Genomic DNA, 20,622 nt, shown 5'->3' with positions numbered 1-20,622 from the left:
AAATTGAAGTGAATCCATTTCGCTCCAATGGATTGATGACAGGTTCAAGAGATCTCCTTCTTTTTACTAGTGTCATCTCTTCCTGCACCTGAGAGAGATGAAAGGATAGGATAAATATGAAGAGAGAGATAGATAGATAGATAGAGAGAGAGAGAGAGAGAGAGAGAGAGAGAGAGAGAGTGAGAGAGTGAGAGAAAGATTGATTGAGTACTTTAAGTAGATTACAATATATACTGGCTAATACACTTATACAATAGCTTACAATACAGCAAAGTTTAAGATGAATTTACATAACATAAACTAGGAATATAATTATTGAACTAAATCTAATAAAATTTGTGGAGATGCAATTGCTTAGCAATTTAACAAAGAACTTCACTACATTTACCTCTTCAATGAATATAAATCGGGCCTGATTAGAGAAACAATCAGACAAGGCAGCAATATGTTCTGGGCCCAGGCCACATAAAATTAGAATAGAGAAGAAGGGCAAAAATTTATAATCACCTCTATTATCCATCTAGCAAAAATATTAAACAGATAAAGAGGATATGATAATATTTTCAACCTACTGTACTAAACTGGTTAAACTGATTCTCTTTGCTGATACCAAGCTGATACAACAATACCAAGAACATAATGAGTTCTTATTTAATTATTTATTTACAATGCAAATGACACTAATGTAATAACATTGGAAGATAAAATAATAAGATAGTCCTTGGGCTATTTTTCTTCCAAATTTATAGGTGACAAATAAGAGAGACACCATAAAATTCATAGCCTAAATATTCAACTGATTAATGGGAGGAGAATAAAATAAATGATTGTTCATTGATTGGGAAGCTTAATTACAAAAGGTTATTTATCCATTTTTGATTCAGTAAACTTCATTTTATCGACCTTGAATATTGTAGGCTACAATTGATTCCATTAATAAACTTCCCATTTCGAAGTTCTTCTATACTATTCATAAACTATTATTGTAATAGATCTATCATGATTATCAATTTTTTCCAATTTTGTTTTAACTACCGTTATATTTATCAAAGTTACCGTGCATTTTATCCAAGTTACATCATATAGGATATCGTACATTATGTCCCGGTTGCACAGAAACAGGTTGAATTTTAATTGTGGCTTATTCCACGAGAACCAAGCTGAGAAGGACTTTCTGAAAAGATGGCTTCTCTGATTGGATCTCGTGGAATTAATCACGATTAAAACGTAACAGGCTTTTATGCAACCGGCACTATGTCATAGATCGAATTTTTTAACATCAACATTGCAGTTGGCACAAAACAGACTGCTAAAATTAATTGAATACCTGACTATAGAAGTTTAGTCTAGGAAATTCAGTTTAAATTGACTATGAGACAAATTAATCTGAGAACAAAATTGATTTTTTTTTTGGAATTAAGCTTCTCATTAAATTTGATGTCCCCAGATAGAGCATTGCACTATTATTGTTTTACAACGCAACCAAATTTGAAATTCACATGAAATTCTTGGCTAAGTAGGTACAAGACTTACCTACCGTATTGTGAATTATTTTTTCAAATACTGGTATTTTCCTAAGCTCCCAGATGGAGGAGTAAGAGATCAAAAGAATTATTGTATGAAATTTGATTTATTCATGTTCAATATTGGAATTAGAGTTGATTCTATTCCAAATGATTTATAAAGGAATAAAAAGTAAGTTAGGCAATATTTGTAAATTATTTTAAAATGGTAAATAAAAAAAAATTAATAAAATGGTAACATCAAGACTGATTTGAAAAGTAAGGCCATTTTTTTCTCTTATATCAATTGATTAAACTTGGAGATAAAAATCATCAGGTAATTTTGCGGTTCAAATCTATTTGAAATTTATGAAAATACTGGATCTGAAGACATCAAATTAGAATTTCAAAAACAGTTTTAAATTTTGTTTTCAACACAATTGAGTTAATATTGAAAAATATAGATGTTTTCACTTACCGGCACTGATACTGCAGACTGAAGAGCAGACACAGGAAGGAATACAAAAATGAAAAAAAACAAGAAACTGGAAAAACAACAGATTAAACTCAATAAAATTAAATCTTTATACTACAACTAACTATATATCTCACTGGATACAGCAGAAACAACTTGATTATTGGAGCGCACTGTGTGATATGTCGTCTACGTAGTGAACACGAACAGTGAACTAACAGCCACAGCCTTGTCTCTTGTCTTCGAAATTGAAAACCAAACCATCATCTCCTCCCCACTTCGAAACAGAGGGCTTCAAAATTGGACGTTGGACACATTGTGCACGTGGAAATAGTGGATAATAGAAAGTAGGTTCGTGTGTGCATGTGTGGGTGTGTGTGTGTATTTGTGTGTGTGTAAGAGAGAGAGAGAGAGAGTGTGTGAGTGAGTGACAAAGGTTGAGTGTTGGAACTGGTCCCAGGCCAAAATGTCGAAGCTGACATCCCCTTTGTTTGAAAATTGAATAGGGTTGTGCCAAACATCTGACTACGAAACGAAACACTTTTCTGTTGCATCCTTCAGCAGAAAACTGTTCTGCTCCGTGGAATGTTATGGATCTCTGATTGAGGAGAAAATATAGTTTTATCAAATTGATATTAGAAGTAGTTAATATTTCAATTGAATCAAAGCTACGTCGATTTCTGGCGTAATTTTGGGAGGATTTAAAAACATTCTTACCAAAATAGCCCAGAGTATATGTCGAATTGTAACATTTCATTTGAATTAGATTAAAAAAAAGTTGGAAAATCGTGCTTGGCTATAGAGTAGCTAAAAGTCGCTTTGAGGTGCATGAATAATTAATTGTAATTATATTGCATAAATAATACATTATTTGTGTTCCATTCTATAATGTGTATAGTTTTTTTTATCGAATATGAACTTCATTGGATGAATACTTATCATGCAAATCATCTGTTATTCAGTCGTACTATGTAATTCTATTAGAACAGTTTTTTTTTGTGAATTTTGTATTTCGTGAGCTAATTTCTATGGGGAATAGAAAAGGCAGCCTTATATCACGGAGTAAAGAAAAATTGTTATGTATTCTGTGCTTATATCAATGCTACAAGTCATTTTTCATTGGCGAATTTCCATTTCTCATTAGCTACTGAACTCTACAGTGTAGAATTTTCTTTCAGATAGACTAGGCCTATTCTTTGGCAGGATTAAATGGAATTAATAATTGAACGAACGTAGCAAGTTTTCACTTTTGACTTACAGAATGAAGGTCAAAGTCGTTGTCCGCCTGTTTATATGTTCTACAATAACTTTGGAGAGAATTGATCAATCAACTTCAAAATTTAAACACGTATTCTTCGAACCTTTTTACGGGTCAAGTTCGTTAGACAACCAAAACGACTCACTCCTTCGTTTTTTCAGGATATAAAGATAACATTTAAAGTGCATAAGAGAAAATTTGTTTTGATCTATCATGTAGTCAGCTGGGATTAATTGCATGCTATTCCTGTAATTTTTCAATTCATTTAAGAAAGCTGATGCTATTTGGGAGTTATCACACTGATTGTTCTTTATGTGCAGACACATGATTTCAGCTGAATAATATACAACATATATAATTTATAAGTATAATCTATATTAACTCGCTTCTGTTAACGCGTCTGCCTGCCTGTCTATTGTCTGTCTGTAAGATACGCTTAATATTACTACTTGTAATAGTAGTTACAATAATGATGACAATAATTTGCTATGACAAAGTGTTTTTGTTCAGTGTTGAATTTGTTAGTAGAAGCTACTATTAGTGTTCACTAATTCTCGATTAATTCAATACAGGTACTAATTTATTTCATATTTGTATCATTTATTAGTATCTTTGAATGTTGGGATCATTATCAAATGACCACGTTCCCATTTGAAAAACATCTGGTGTGGCACCCTCACACAGCTTTCCTGGCCGATATGAAAATTTCCATGATCCATTATACTCGTAGGTACATTATTATAATATCATCTGTGAAATTCACATGAACGTTCAAATTTTGTCCCGCGGCAAAAACCGCTCCTACTGAATGAATCTTATAGAATCATCAGTTGCCTCTTTCATTAAGTTCGCATTTGAATAATCATTTTTTTTCAAATTTCGAGCTTATTTTTAATTTCAGGTGAAAATGTTACTGAACATTAACTGTAGAGATTTTTATGCTGGATCTTTCTCACTTGTAATTTTTCGTTTGAAATGTATATGAAGTCTGATAATTGGAAATCTAAAATCAAACTTTGCATAGATGGGGCTTAGCTCCTGACACTTTTACAGATATGGGACTTGTGGCAGTTGATTGAGCTTATCAATTTCTATATCAGGTATGAGTTTGATCAAAATCGTTGAAGCTGTTTTCGAAAAAATCGCGAAAACCCTTTTTTTGACATCATTTGAGACATTTCAGCCGCCATCTTGAATTGCATTTGATCGAAATTCTCTTTCTGATTATCAAGATTCAGTGACTGATCCTCTTCCCTTCAGTTATGATTATTTGATTTAGAAACGTCAATCAATTGATGTAATTATTGATTCCATTGAGGGTTGATTTTGATCATTAACTTCATTAATATTTTCAGTTCTACGGCAATCACCAGTTAGAATTTCAATCATCCAAATTCGTAGTTCGTATAAGTCTATAAGCCACATCATATTCGTAGTTTAGTTCCTTGGAACTGCTTATCTATATATAACTATGTATTCTTGGCTCTATATTCAACTGCTAAACTGAGTTCTACCTCAATATCCATATATACATTTATATAACATGTGACTCCTTTTTGACCACTTGCAACGGTACTTATTTTGACTACAGTTACTGGAACTCCAGGTAAAGAGTCGGGTCTTTGTCTATTGTCTGTTATTCCAAGTAGATGATGAAAAGTGTATGAGAAGCTTATTGTCATTATATCTTTGTAATATTCAGACAATGCCTGCTCAAACCATTTTGAAAAGAATTTGTCGAGTTAATATACCCCTGCCCTAGGAGCCGTTCCAATTCTAGGAAACAATTTCTTCAGATTCAGGAACCTCAAAACTACCTTTCTATAGGATTACCAAGAATTCGTTATTTTTATATTCCTTGATACTCTTCTCTCGAAAGCATGTCACATGTCACGTGTTTGAGTCGACGGTTCAGGTTTTGATGGTAAGAAGATATGTTCCATTATTTGTCTGACATTTATTGGAAACTTAGGGAGCTCTAACATGATAACATGATACTATAACAATATAGACGGCAACATCGATCCTATCAAAAAACTGCAAATTAACATCTGGAGTCTTCAAACAACTAGAGTCTGTCACTGTGTGTAATGGTGTAAAACCAAACTGAGTGGGTGTGTCATGAAGAATTAACAAAACTGTTTCGAGAAAATAACAGAACTGTCCATAAAACATGCAAGAAGAGTAATAACAAAGATTCCCAGAAGATAGAGCAAATTGAAAATCTTCTGTAACTCAACAGGATATTAGAATAATAAGTTAATGCTATGAAGCAAATCATCAGCCTAATAAACATATCATATAGTAATGGAAGGGGACATCAAAATGATTGAACATAATGTATTAGAAAATTGAAATGAGTTGAATACATACATCAATTGCTTTCTGATCTGATCAGCAATTTTTTCATTTTTAATCAGAAAGTTTTAGAAAGTGAATCATATTAACCTTTACAATATGCAATGTATGATAGGTATTACAGTAAAATCTATTCCATTTTTTTTATACGTTGAGTAAGTTGATAGAGAATTCAAAACGTTATTGGAATAGGATTCAATAGGATTTTATTAGATGATTATATTAAAATTCCCCATTCAAATAAATTATCATTCGAATAGTGATCGACTACCATTAGGAAATCACATATTAGGTATTAAAATAATTTGTTTTTTGAGCTTTCAAGAAATATAATTAAAACTACGGTATCTGGAAGATTCAATTAAACACCGATTCAAATTATGTCTATTGGAATGTCGTTTGTTGTGGAAGATTCTAGAAAAGTATGTGGTCAATCAAAGATGTTCTTACATAAATCTGCACCACTTGACTGCTTTCACTCTTTATCAATCTGTAATTTTAAGATTCTACCTGATGTTAATCTCTAAAATAAAATAGAATATATGAATTTAAACTTTCCAGGCCCTATTCCTCAAAGCAACATAAAGCAATAAACAAACCATTAGCTTCCTCTAAATATAAGCTTCCTCTAAGCCCCAACCATTGAACTTCTCGATAAGAACTTCATTTCTTGCATGAGTAATATTTATCACTACTTGCTTATTGGTATTTAGTAATTCTTTATTCTTATACTGAGTGAGTACCTACCACCTTTCCATGTACAGACAAAACTCCTCATCCTTCAAGTTTTATAATTCATGATGAGAATAATGCTGTAGAGGAAAGGGTTCTTGGGGGTTTTTAGATTTCTGAAGCCTTAAAAACGTTGTTCACTATAATTTATCAACTTTAAAAGCCATAAATTTAGATGAATGAAACTTCAAGGATGAATTGTGTATTTTCTTATCGAATTTGACTTATGATGCATGATTTTGAACCGCCTTGACGTGCCGAGAAGAATGAGCTGTAGTACAATGAGATTTAATCATTGTGTCAAAAGTTATGATTGTTTGAAATTTTGATTCTTGAGGTGTCCTTATATGGGTGCCTCTCCACTAAATAAGGAGCATCTAACGTGTGATTCTCATAGAACATGATCTAATGAACATGGTGCGAAATCTGCATGTGACGACAATAGAGTTGCTGATGATGATTGAAGCTGAAACTTGGATGCTTTCTAAAATACAAGGATCATTGTTGTCAGGTTTACCTGGAGATAGAGCGCTCTACCTGTAGAGCACAAAATCACGCTCAAAGTAATCTTGAATTATACATTTAAATGTTAACAATCGGAAGATATTGTGGATCAAAAACTAAAATCATAGAAATTGATTTTTTCCTAAAATTTTATTTATTTTTGTGAAACTGTAACTCACTACTCATTGAAGATAGAAAGTTCCGAATGATCTCATATTATTAGGAATTTCATAATCTAAATAAAAGGCGAGAGCAAATTTTTCTGATCGATTACAGAATTTGGCGGAAATAACTAAAAACTGGAAAACGAGCCTAAAATACGAGGTTTATGGGTCACTTTGTATCTAGCACGACGGGAAATTTCCATGAAATACTTGGTTCTGGATTTCTCTAACAATATATCTAAACAATATATTAAAAAATCAGAATTACAATATAAAATGCAAGCATCAATGTGTATAGTGACTGGACCATGGATAGTATCATGACCTTGTCATTTGAATGAACTACTTCAAAAATCCAATCAACTTCAACAAATAAAGTTCTCAAATGTTTTCGATTATAAACTTCAAAAATTTTCCGGGTGGGGTGGTGTTGAACGGGGGGGGGGGTTCGGCTGGACGACCGACCATCCCAACAATCACCCCCCTCCCCACAGGTCAGGGTCCTGGATCCGCGCCTGGTAGTAGACTGAGTCACTACTCATAAATTAACACTTGATCTTTTATTTATAATTATCATTTAACGAAAATCCTAAATAAATGCTGTAAATCACCCCGAAGACTTCTGCTACTGCAGACATTGACAACAGGGTTAACAGCTAGATGGAAATTCGATGAGAACTACTATCCAAAAATTATTTGCCAGCCCGGGAATCGAACCCTGTACCTCCCAATTGCTAGTCAGGAATGCTTACCCTTACACCAAACTGACAATCTCTGGCCTTGGCCCTTATTGTCATGCCTGAAGCTGTTCTACAAGCTTTGTAGACTAGACTAGACAGTTACAGTAATTATAAATACCGTATAGCAAAATAGCATACTGCTCTATACTTGACTATACTTGACTATTATACTACTCTAGCTCATACTGCACTATACTTGTGTGTTCTGGGAGCCAAGAGACGATAAACATGAGCGTGTGATTCAAAGATCTTTTATTTCACACTTTATATTATCCATGGAGTGTATGGAATTCATGGAGTACTTTGATAATAGAAAGACTTTGTTTCTCAATGACAATATTTCGTCAGTTCTTGCCAGTCACTAACTGAAGCTCCGTTGCATTAATATGATAACTTTCAAGTAAACTACATTGACAATTTGTACATTCTCTTACAGCATACTATTTTGGGCATGAGCCTGGCTTTTCCACATCATTGAAGAATAATCCCTGAGATTATTTTATTAGTGGTATTAGCTCCCTAGACACGTTAATCAAATACCTCATTGTCATTGATGATGAAGACGTGAAAGAGAGGAGTTTAGGAGCTCTTGTTATTGAACGCTACACTATAATTATGTTTGGCAAATCTCAGTAAATGATTACAATATAATATCTGTGACTTGGTGTAATGAGTGGTGATAAATAATGAAAAGGTATTTATAATCATTACTGCTAATGTAATTATTCCGTTGGTTCGTTAATGCCATAATATTTTTTGCTCCTTTGCTATTATAATGTACAGACTTCTGTGCTTCATTGTCTATTTTCATGTGCGTGAAATAACAGCTATCATTGTATTCTAGGAATTTCTTATTCATTATATCTAAAATTAAAACAAGTACCTCCACTTTTTAAGTGTAATAAATTCCAATTTCAATATTGGGAGAAATCAAGTTATTATAAGAATCTTAAAGTTGCATTGAAGTTTAAGTTTCAATGCCGACATTGGCTTTGGCCACTCTTTTGACTGAACAATGTAAAAACTATACAATAGGCCTTACCCTTTTGATATTGTTTTCATAACGGAGTGACATAAATAGTGAAGACAGATGGCTTCCATCAGACCGATATGGAAAGGTCTTGACAAAGTTGTCTTCTTCTACAGATCATTGTACTGTCCAGACCTTGTCATCCAATAAGCCCTAGCTTTTGACAAAGCAAGAAGTTCTTCTACGAATCCTTGCCTACCAGCAAAAACGTTTCCATTGCAAAACAATAGCATGAACATGAAACCTTCTACCTGACTTTTCTGGCGGATTGGTGGAGACTTGTCCAGCCATAGAACTATAATTCAAACATTACTATAATCGAAACTTTCAGCAGCGGCGCCGAATTCATAGAATTTCTTGTGTTGGGTGAGGGGGTGGTTCTTGTGAATGTGCAAGAATATACAATAATCATTAGACTATTACTTCCATTATAATTTTGTAGAGAATAATATAATAATAATAATAATAGAAAATAATGTAGACAAATTTTGTAGACAGATAATGTAATCAGTCAGAGCTTTGATAAATTCAATACGAGAATCACATAATTTTTTATCCAAGTCGATATGATGTTTATTTTTACTTTCCTTGCCCTATTACCATATAGGTAAGGAAAGTATTGCTTTCCGAAAAAATTAAGGTACCCCAATTTGTGAATTTCTATACGTTTCAAGGTCTCCTGAGTCCAAAAAAGTGGTTTTTGGGTATTGGTCTGTATTTGTGTGTGTGTGTGTGTGTGTGTGTGTGTGTGTGTGAGTGTGTTTATGTATGTCTGTGTACACGATATCTCATCTCTCAATTAACGGAATGACTTGAAATATAGAACTTGAGGCCCTTACAATATGAGGATCCGGCACGAACAATTTCAATAAAATGCAATTCAAGAATGATGGCGGCTAAAATGGTGGAAATGTTGTCAAAAACAGGGTTTTTTGCGATTTTCTCGAAAACGGCTCGAACTATTTTGATAAAATTTATACTTAAAATAGTCATTGATAAGCTCTATCAACTGCCACAAGTCCCATATCTTTAAAAATATCATGAGCTCCGCCCCATCTATGCAAAGTTTGATTTTAGATTCCAAATTATCAGTCTTCAAATGCAATTTAAACAAAAAATCTGAAGTGGAGAAGATTTATAATAAAAATCTCTACAATTAATGTTCAGTTACATTTTCACCTAAAATTGAAAATAAGCTCGAAATTCGAGAAAATATGATTATTCAATTGCAAACTGTTGGCAACTGTTGATTCTATTAAATCATTCACTATGAAGAGATAGCAGACCTCGTATGTCTCCAGCGTTATTTTCCTGTCACCACTTGGCTCAGATTTTTGAATAGTAGACTTGAGATGCGCGTGAACACTAGCGTCAGGTGATCAATTTTCATAACGGCAAGGAAAGTTGTGTGAGAGCGCCACACCATATTCTTTCATCTGGAACATTATAATCAGTACGCGTAGTTTTTTTTCTTTAAATCAACTGACTTCTATTTTTTCGCCTCTCCACCATAGTCTCTAGACTATCCTTTCCTAGAGCATAATTCCAATTCCTGAAGGGACTATTCTAATGATCATTCAAATAAACCGGTAACTCACGATTTATATTTCAAGTACCATAATCCCTTTTTTAATTTAATTAAAAAGTAATTAATTTAAAAAAAATTCTTTCTCAAATTGATCGTTCCCCATATTAAATAATTTAAAAAGTGTAGATGAATCTTTAGTGCTCTTCATGATTTTCACAGCCCTTACACAATAAACATGTTTTTTGTTGTTCAAGCCTTCAAAGTGATATAATTTTTTATATTTGAAATTCCCAATGAATGGAAATTTCACCTCAGTTACTGAATTTTTTTGGAAATTACCATCGAAATTGTTGAATAATTTATATTTGAGTAGTAGCAAAAGTTGTATTGTGGTAGCTCTTGCTGAATAAAATGACTGGAAGTTGTCTCAGCCATAGATTTATTGAACGAACGTAGTGAGTTCTCCCTTGTATCAACCATAGATTTATTGAACGAATGTAGTGAGTTCTCCCTTATTAAGACTTGTGGCTCGTCCTTTCGAGAGTTTGTACTGCTGTTTGTATGTTTTTTCGACAATAACTTTCGAACGCTCTTATTAATCAACTTCAAACTCAGAGGATATATTCCTTGAACGATTATGAGTTCATTTGAGAAAAAAATGGTAAGTTATAAATATATATATCAAATCAAGTTGTAAGTTATACACTGTTGAGACATAGAAATTTGGCGCTTCAATTCAAAAACATTTCATGATTCGATAGGAAGCACATAATATAATTGCTGTAATATTAAATAAAAAGACAGAAATTGTCAGAAACCAGTTTTTATTGAAATTTAGAAAGACCGGCTTCGGTTGTTACACCATTGTCAATCTCTGATGAACAATCAATCTCTGACAAATTGAGTTTATCAGAGATTGACAATGGTGTAACAGCCGAAACCGGTATTTCTAAATATTTTAATAAAATCTGTTGTCTTTGACAATTTCTTAGTCTTCGAATTTAACATGAATATAATTACCACAATATTAACTTCTCAACTAGACAAAAATCTGTAATCCTTTTTTCATTATATTTATTACAGTTTTCAAATTTGAGAAGATTAACAGTTTTGCTTTCAAGTCCCTTGGTACGGATTTGTGAATAACAATATTCGTTGCGGGTAATACTCACGTAATCTGTTACTTGTGCGTGAGTAATGAGATAAGATTATTAAATATCATATGCCCTTGGCGGTACGTGAACCCACGACCAGGCAGAATGAAGGTTTCAATCAAGGTACAGTTCCTAGAATACATTGTATCAATGCTTAGGACCACTCGGCTACCCAGCTGGCTTATACATCAGACGAACCTCTCTATAAAGAGCCTCCACTTAACAAATGCCTCTACACAATGAATTTTTTCTTTGTCCCATGACATTTTAAAATGTTGGCTACTTATTTGCCTCTAACGTATTTCCGACCTCTCAACAACAAATTTTTTCCACTTCAACATACTAAAAATGTGGTGTGTATAGGAAGCCGAAAGTCATTTTGAAGAAATAGTTCAGTTTCAGAAGAAAGGTCAGTGATCTAAAAATAGTGACTAGTTCAGGTGGGAAAAGATAGGGTAGTGTGGTGGTCAATAGAGGTTGAAACACATGCCGGAAATTGAATGCAAGTTACTGGAAATAGAATCTAAGAACTTGTCACTGGTAGACCAGGCAGGTAAACGACTGGACTTTCCCATCCTTGCTTTTGTCACACATTCCAATTGTTAGAACTGACGACGATGATGATGATGATGACAACTGTGATGAATCTGAAGAATTTTGTCACTTTTAATATCTGAGAGATATTCAAACGAATCTTTATAGCAAAGGCTGCAACAGTTGGTGAAGTGTTATTCGGACGATATTGGTGATAAATTTGTAAATGAATGTTCTCATCTCAAAATGTACATAGAAATGAGTGCCAACTCGCTTTTATTTACATAGATTCGAATATGCTATTAATAAGAATAGCATAGACTGGGTTGGAGAGATCGCTCTTGAACTGTTGCAATGATCTCTGAAATCCACAACTTTAATTATACAGAGTTAATGAGAATTATTATGGAAGAAGCTGAATACTTTTAGAAGTAGTATGATATGACAGTAGGTTCCATGGGAATCCTATTCCAGTTGAAGAAAACTACTTTCTGTCATTTCAAAACTTTTGTCCGTCATATGGATTCAACTACATTTTATTGAATCCAGCAGCTTCATCTTGAATCCAACTTTTTTTTCAAATGGGAACATCGTAATGTGATACATGATTTCGATACAGAATCTCAAAAGAAAATTAATGGCGGAATCCATATATCTCTAACCGTTTCAATTATCTCAACACTTAAAGATAATAATGAATTATACAAACAAGAAATGAATGAGTACCTACAATGGATAATCGAGTGTTAGTGAAAACTAAAAGTAGCTTCTAATTACAATTTAACACTTTGAACAAAAACCAATTTGTCATAGCAAATTATTGTCAACATCATTGCAACTATTATCACAAGTAGTATTACTAATTACGCTTATTATGTTATAGACAGATAATAGACAGGCAGGCAGCGACGTTCACGGCAGCGAGTTAATATAGTTATAGAACTTATGAATTAAAATATGTTGTGTATTATTCAGCTGAAATCTTGTGTCGGCGCATAAGGTCAGTCTGTGTGATAACTCCCAAATGGCATCAGCTTTCTTAATAAATTGAAAAATTTCAGGAATAGCATGCAATTAATTCCAGGTGACTAAATGATAGATCAAAACAATTTTTTTCTCATGCAGTAAGTCAAAAACCTTTGGTCTTCAGTAAGTAAAAAATTAGATTTCGCTAACGCTCGTTCAACAATATACACAAATATATCAAGTAAAGTCAAGACTTGTTGACCCATGCAATAAAAGGTAAATTCGAAGGAATACATAACATGCCATATTCAATTTCGATTCCAACCAAGTTGTCAGCTTCAACTGACAAGGAAAATTCAAGGTAAGTCAAGACTTGTTTGGCCCATGCAATAAAAGGTAAATTCGAAGGAATACATAACATGCCATATTCAATTTCGATTCCAACCAAGTTTGTCAGCTTCAACTGACAAGGAAAATTCAAGGTAAAGTCAAGACTTGTTTGGCCCATGCAATAAAAGCTAAATTCGAATGGATACATAACATGCCATATTCAATTTCGATTCCAACCAAGTTTATTAGCCTTGAAAAACAAGGATATGCTGCTTTCGATTCTAGTATGGAAATTAAAGGAGATTTCGAGTTCAATGTCAAACAAGATCGTTTCCAGCTTGATTCAACTTCAGCCTTGATTGACAAGTGAAGGCTGCTTCTAATTCAAGCCTTGAATCAAGCCTTACTGCTGACTGGGATATTACTATCGAGTAATAATTCTGATGCAAACATATATTACATTTAGCACAACAGGGAGGGAATAACAGTAGTTCTTTTTTGAACTATTTTCGACGACACTGCAGTCTAATTTTTGAATATTAGTTTTTGAAAACTAGTACTCACATGTGGAGCGCTTTCGAATTTTTTAAATCCATTTCCAACACTGAGTTGAAGATATGTGAAAATGGTGTGTTAAAAATTGGATTTAAAAAATCCGAAAACGCTCCACATGTGAGTAGGTACTAGTTTTCAAAAACTAATATTCATAAATTAGACCTTAGTGTCGTCGAAAATAATTCAAAACGGATTATTGACTTTCAGTTCATCATGGATAGTGAAATAGATGAGTAATAATTCTTTGTCAACCACTATGTTTGTGAAATACATTATTTCTTGTTTGAACTTCCTTGAAATCAGAAAATTGGTCTTCTTTTTCAGGGTGACGAAAACATGACAGTGGCCAATGGATTTTTCGTGGACAGAAACTTTGAGGTGAAAGAAAAGTTTCTGAATCACTTGAAAAGCGACTTCCATGCTGAGTCACGTGTAATGAATATGTCTGCCAACCCAATCGATTCGACTCTGCAGATCAATAAGTGGGTGGAGAATAAGACCAGCAATATTATCAAAGACCTGCTACCGAAAGGTAAGGGAGATTATAGGGTCGAAGCTGTGTCAAAAACCAATTCAATTTCATAAAACTATTTTGCTGAGGATGCCCACATGAGCTTTAGGTCATGATGAGAGATGATTGGATTTAATAATCTAGGTGGTTTCCGAACCACCAGGAAGCGGTTGTGTTCAAAAATGGTGAAGGAATTTATCAAGCCCCATTTTGAATAGTTAGTCATGTCGGTTAAACGCATGTTCTCAAGTAAGCGTGGAGCGAAACGCTAAAAAATGAAACTTTCAAACCCCTCATCCCTTTAGATGAGGACTTTTGATATGTTCTCCTCCTAACTATAGTCCTAACAAAGCTGCTAAGTCGAAAAATGTGTTCAAAACATTCCCTCCAAATTCCTCTGTCACTTGGTCTATTGTTGCAAAACTGGAGATTTCACACTCAATAAAACTAAAGCTGCTACATCAAATTGAAAAGAGAATTTTATGCTCTATAAGCTCATAATCAATAATCAGCAAGGAGTTTTCTCATCGATTTTTACAAAGTTTTAAAAACAAAAATAGCAAAACAATTGGAGGCAAACGTTTTTTTTTCGAAAATGTCACACCTTCAGGAGCGTACGGTATATCTCAAAAACATAAATAGAAGATATAGAATTGGAGGCAAACGTTTTTTCAAAAATGTCACACCTTCAAGAACGTATATCTCGAAAACATATATAGAATAAGTTTGTAACATAAATATTGTAGGATATTATTAAACCTTCCAGTTTCTAGAGAACAGTCATGTCCGTGAGATGCATACAGTAGTTTTCAAGTTATATGCAAGAAGCCAAAAAATGGTACTTTTGAACCACCCCCACCCGGCCCTTACTATAATGGGTAGGGGTGAGGACTTTTGATATGTTTACCTCCTTACTACCCTAAACAGAACTGCGGGGTCAATAATTGTTTTCCAAACTTTTCCCTTTATACCCTTTTTTGAGTACTGTATTCATTGCCTGGACTAGCGCATGGATCTACTTACATTTTTGTAAGTACCTAGTGCAATATCTCAAATGTGCGAGTATTTGAACTTTTCGTTATCTTTATTAATTATATAAAATTATCAACACATTTGAAATAATATCAAAACATATATTGCCATTCAAAAGCCAAACTTCCCTAAAGCCCCGCACACACACATCGATTTTTGTTCGTACGATATTTTGCCGTCCTTATAAATTCTATTAGATTGAACAGATGATTTCAAACAGATGATGTTTGTCAAGTTCCGTTTAATCTGATACAATTCATAAGGACGGAAAAATATCGTACGAACAAAAATCGATGTGTGTGTGCTGAATAACTTTTCCTTTCACCTTTAAAACCTAATAGAACACAGCACCTTTCAGGTTCACACATCTGTTCATATACCATAGAAAAATTGAACTCGCAGTTTTCAGGCACTCTCAATCAAAACTATAAATTTGTTTCTTCTTCTAATTTATAAATTGTTGCTATTTGTACAGATTTCATAGACAAGTTTACCGTAGCAGTTCTGGTGAACGCAGTCTATTTCAAATCGAAGTGGATTCATCCTTTTGATAAGAATGAGACAAAGGTTCGTCCATTCTACGCGCTGGACAAGGTCTATGAAACAGAAATGATGCTGATTAGGCGAAAACTCAATTACAAGTTCTCGGATGATCTTCAATCGCACATCATTCTCATGCCGTATGTGGTGAGTAGGCTACCCTACTATAAAAATTCTGTAAGAATTTGTTTCATTTTTGTTCCAAAATTGCTTTCAACAGGATAAAAATATCTGTCAGTCGATTGGACCAGTTGCACAAAACCAGGTTAAACTTTAACCGTATTTATTTTACGATAACCAATCAGAGAAGGCTTTTTGAAAAGACGGCTTCTCTAATTGTTCTCGTGGAATTAATCGCGCAATAAATTAACCGGCTTTTGTACAGCCAGCAATAGTTATTTGTGCAACTAGTGCGCAAAGTGACAGTTTGCTGCACCGAAAGAAACGTTTACTTGGTTGGAATAGTTTCTTGAGTGTAGCAGAGGAACTTTGCGCACGTATTTCACATTAAGTTTTTCCTACAGTTACCATTGAATATGAAAAGTGGGTAATTATGGGTAAAATTGCCTGAAATCCATCAAATGTTTTTTCTGTGTAATTTTATTATTGATAAAAACCTTAATCCTAAAATCCTAAAGTCCTCGTTGTCCTTGGTTATAATATCTAATTAATAATAATTAGCGCGTTGTGCTTCGTTGCACGTCTGCTCACTATAGCAGCCCAGTCACTGTTACCAACTTCATTTTGATTTTGCTGCACTGTTGCTCCATATAACCTACTAAGTATTTTGCGTTGCCATGTTGCAAATCTGGAGTGCAGAAAAATTTTTTCCCGCACTAGAGCGGAAAAGTGATTCTTTGCGTTCTGTAATCAGTGCAGCAATGGCCACTTTTCAACGTAACTGTAGGAAAAATAACTTACAGCTTAGTAATATCAATCACCCTGATTAATTATTGAAAAAATGTGGTACCGTAAATATTGTTGTAATGGCAGTATTTGATTAGAAATGGTGCTGCTATCCTTGTCTATCATTCGACAAAGCAAATATAGCGCTATCCTTTTCTAGCTCTGCAACGTTGCCTGATCGTTTTTCAACAAAATTAGAAAAATTAGACTATTATTTAACAAAATATTCAATCTCAATTTTAAAAATGTACCTATTCTTCAATCATTGTAAAATATATTTTCTTGACAAATAGAATACTTTGATTATTTCAAGAATGAACTTTTAATATTAAATCAGTAATATTATACCAGTATCAGCTAATAACTCATCCTCTTTAGAAGGCAGCGGCTAGGCAGAGAATCGGCAACTATCTTTCACCACTGCTATTATAACGTGGGCCTCACTATAAAGATAAAGGTCGTCATAAACCAATAATTTTGTGTTGTAATCAGGATGATAACAAAGGTATTGTAAAGAATTGAAACTCTAGTCATATTATGTTTGTTATTCATAAAATAGTAAATATTTAACATTTTTTGTTTGTTATTCTATTGTTTTTTGTTTTGTAAGGGAAATAATAACTTATATGAAATTATTTATTCTAAAAATAATATTTATATTTACCGTATATAATATAAATTAAATGATTGATAAATTTCCACAATTTAGGCCCATCATAGAACAATAAAAATGTATTTATTTCTGTATACATTCACAATGTTTTTATTTGCTTCTTTTATTATTTTTTTTCTTTGTAGAATTCATTGGTGTTTATATATAGTAAGTTGTAATTTGTACTCTTGGAAGTTGAATAAATAAATGAACCTCAAAACAAATAAACAAAATGACCTAGATAGGCTAACTTTCTTGTGATTTCCAGTTTGGTGTAAAACATGATCTGCTATTTCTGTTTTCAGGGAAACTATCGTATGGTGTTGCTTGTGCCCAAAGAAACGGATGGAATCGTTGAGCTAGATGAAAAACTAAAGAAAGGTCTGGAAGGGAACAGTACAACATTTTTGGACTCGTTTGCTACTGATGTGGAGAAAACAAAGTTGAAGCTGATTGTTCCCAAATGCAAACTAGAGGTCAAAACCGACTTGAAGGAATTGCTGCAGAAGGTATAAGTTGTACCCTCTTCATTATATGAAGTTGCCTAGCCCATATGAATGAATTAAATTATAAAGTAAAATATTTAAAATTATAATATGGTAGAATATTTAAAATTAATACATTATTTTTATATATTCAACTATATGGATGAGTTGATGATCCATCATCAAGTGAATAATGTAGGTTAAGTCTAGGGTATAAGTCTCATATGGATGTAAGATACTAATGTCTTTGTTTATAAGCAAATAAATGAGCTGAATGATGGTTTAATAATATTATGATACATATATACGTCTATTATATCTAAGACTACCTATTTATATTTTCCAAGACTATTATATATTTCTCAGTCGAAACATGTTGTAGGCCTATTAGAAATTAATTTCAATGATAGGTCCAATGATGTGGACTACAATTTTAGCAACACTTTTAAAGATTGAATAGTACAGGTTGAGACTTGGGTGGAGTATTTCAATTTTCAATTTATTAAAACACACAAAACAAGACAAAACAAAATGACAAAGAATTACAAAACAAATAAAATGTTACAAATATAAAAAACCATGGGCTTTGTAGTTGCTGGGTGTGTTGGAGAAGAGAAAAAAGAGAGGAAGATACCTCGCCAACTATGGTTTTCAAATCAAAAAATCAAAATCATTTTATTTGCCAATTATAACGATAACAATAATGAATAAAGCAAATACTTCATACTTATACAGAATAAAAATAAAATTTTAACTTAAAATTTAATTGGCGTTGCCAGCAAAACCTAAGTTTGTGTGCTAGCAAATTCATTTCCATGTAATAGGCAGGCAAAGAAGAGAAGAGAGATTTGAGAAGATAGATAGATAGATAGGCTGGCTTTATTTTAACCTGGAGGGCGAAGTTAGGGCGCAGCCGGCCCTCTCTCCCACTTAAACCTCCTATACAATATTCTAATGCATCTACATCACAACATAAGGAAATAATATCTTAAATAGAATAATAAGTGATATGATAAAAAAGTATAAATCAATAATTGAAAAAAAACAATTTCATTTAATTTAGTAAAATATATTTTTGACTGAAAAAATGAAAAAAAAAATAAGTTAGAAAATAGAGTTATTTAGGAAGTTATTGTAAGGAAGAGAAGAGAAGAGAGAAGATTTTCCATGAATGTTGTCAAATTGTGCAAAATTTCAATTTTCTTGACTGGATATTTACAAATTGACAACTCTGCATCGACTGCTGTGTGTTGTCAAAGTGAATATGACATCCAGCCATATACCTATATACCTATATGAGCTTTCATGTGAAGATTTGGAATATTTTGCCACATATTTGGCAACCAGTAAGTCTCAACTCGTTTTATTCAGAGTATATAGTATGAGTATAGGCTACAGTAGGCTAATAGGTATTATAATTCCCGTATACAGATCGAAAAAATATAACAATCAGGCTACTTGCTTTTTAGTTCCTCCATGATGCAAAATTATTAATCATCAATTATTTAATATTAAAATTCATATGGCTTCCAAGACATCAATCAGTGTTCATTTCCATCTTCACTTCTTCAGGATCATATATGCAATTACAAGCTTGTAATCGCAGGCAGGTTTTATTTGAATTTTCATAATATTAAAAAAATGCTAACTTTGAATGATCACGGTGGAATATTTCAATTCTGAGTAAATCTTCGATTCCATCTTTTCAGATTGGAGTGAAATCCATCTTCACCAACGGATATCTTGGGAAAATCTCCGATGATCCACGGCTTTTCGTGAGTGATGCAGTTCACAAAGCTAGTTTGAATATTGATGAAATCTCGACTGAAGCAGCCGCTGCTACTGGTAAGCCAGATTTTTCAATGAACATGTATTCCCCTAATTTAGCATGCGATGAGGAATTACCTGTATAATGATTTGTAAAATGCTTCGGATGGACACGTCGATCCCGGCAGTCGTTGGGTCATGTCAGAGGCCCTGAAATTGATCAGTTGCGACCTGAAAACTCTGACACCAGACCTGAGCCAGCCAGGTCACACGATATTATATTATTATTATTTGTAAATTCTGGCGGATTCCGACATACCAGTATTTGTAAATTAATAATTATATAATTGTAATATATAATTTATAATTATATATTAATTAGCATTTGAGTAAATGCATTCTCTATTTAATTCCATCTGTAACTGGTTGGCCGCTTTGGCTTCGTATAAAATGAGCGCTGCTATCCAGAGATTGTCAGTTTGGTGTAAGGGTAAGCATTCCTGACTAGCAATTGGGAGGTATCGGGTTCGATTCCCGGGCTGGAAACTAATTCTTGGATAGTAGTTCTCATCGAATTTCCATCTAGCTGTTAACCCTGTTGTCAATGTCTGCAGTAGCAGAAGTCTTCGGGGTGATTTACAGCATTTATTTAGGATTTTCGTTAATAATAATTATATATTAATTAGTATTTGAATAAATGCATTCTCTATTTAATATAATTTCCATATGAGTTCTAATGAAACTATTCTACCTAGGAATGAAACTATACCTATCTATTCCTGGGATCTAATAATATTTTCAGAGTACCGGACATATGCACTGGTACTGGAATCCTCTAATAATAGAGCTTGGCTACTCAAGTGGTTTTAGTTTCTGAACAATCATAATATCTTTTGATT

At 33.2% G+C, this 20,622-nt stretch overlaps 1 protein-coding gene across 1 annotated transcript in view; it reads left to right on the top strand.

Moving 5' to 3' along the window:
* The window catches only part of LOC111050206 (serine protease inhibitor), a 35,021-nt gene that overhangs the window by 10,430 nt on the left and 3,969 nt on the right, over window positions 1–20,622 (top strand). The window contains exon 7 of the mRNA XM_039428477.1: window positions 19,666–19,801. Within this exon, the coding sequence (XP_039284411.1) occupies window positions 19,666–19,801 (136 nt within the window). The remainder of the gene's footprint in view (window positions 1–19,665; window positions 19,802–20,622) is intronic.

This window comes from Nilaparvata lugens, chromosome 1 (genome assembly GCF_014356525.2).
Source record: "Nilaparvata lugens isolate BPH chromosome 1, ASM1435652v1, whole genome shotgun sequence".
Classification (NCBI taxonomy): Eukaryota; Metazoa; Arthropoda; class Insecta; order Hemiptera; family Delphacidae; genus Nilaparvata; species Nilaparvata lugens.
This window is presented reverse-complemented; position numbering and strand designations above follow the sequence as displayed.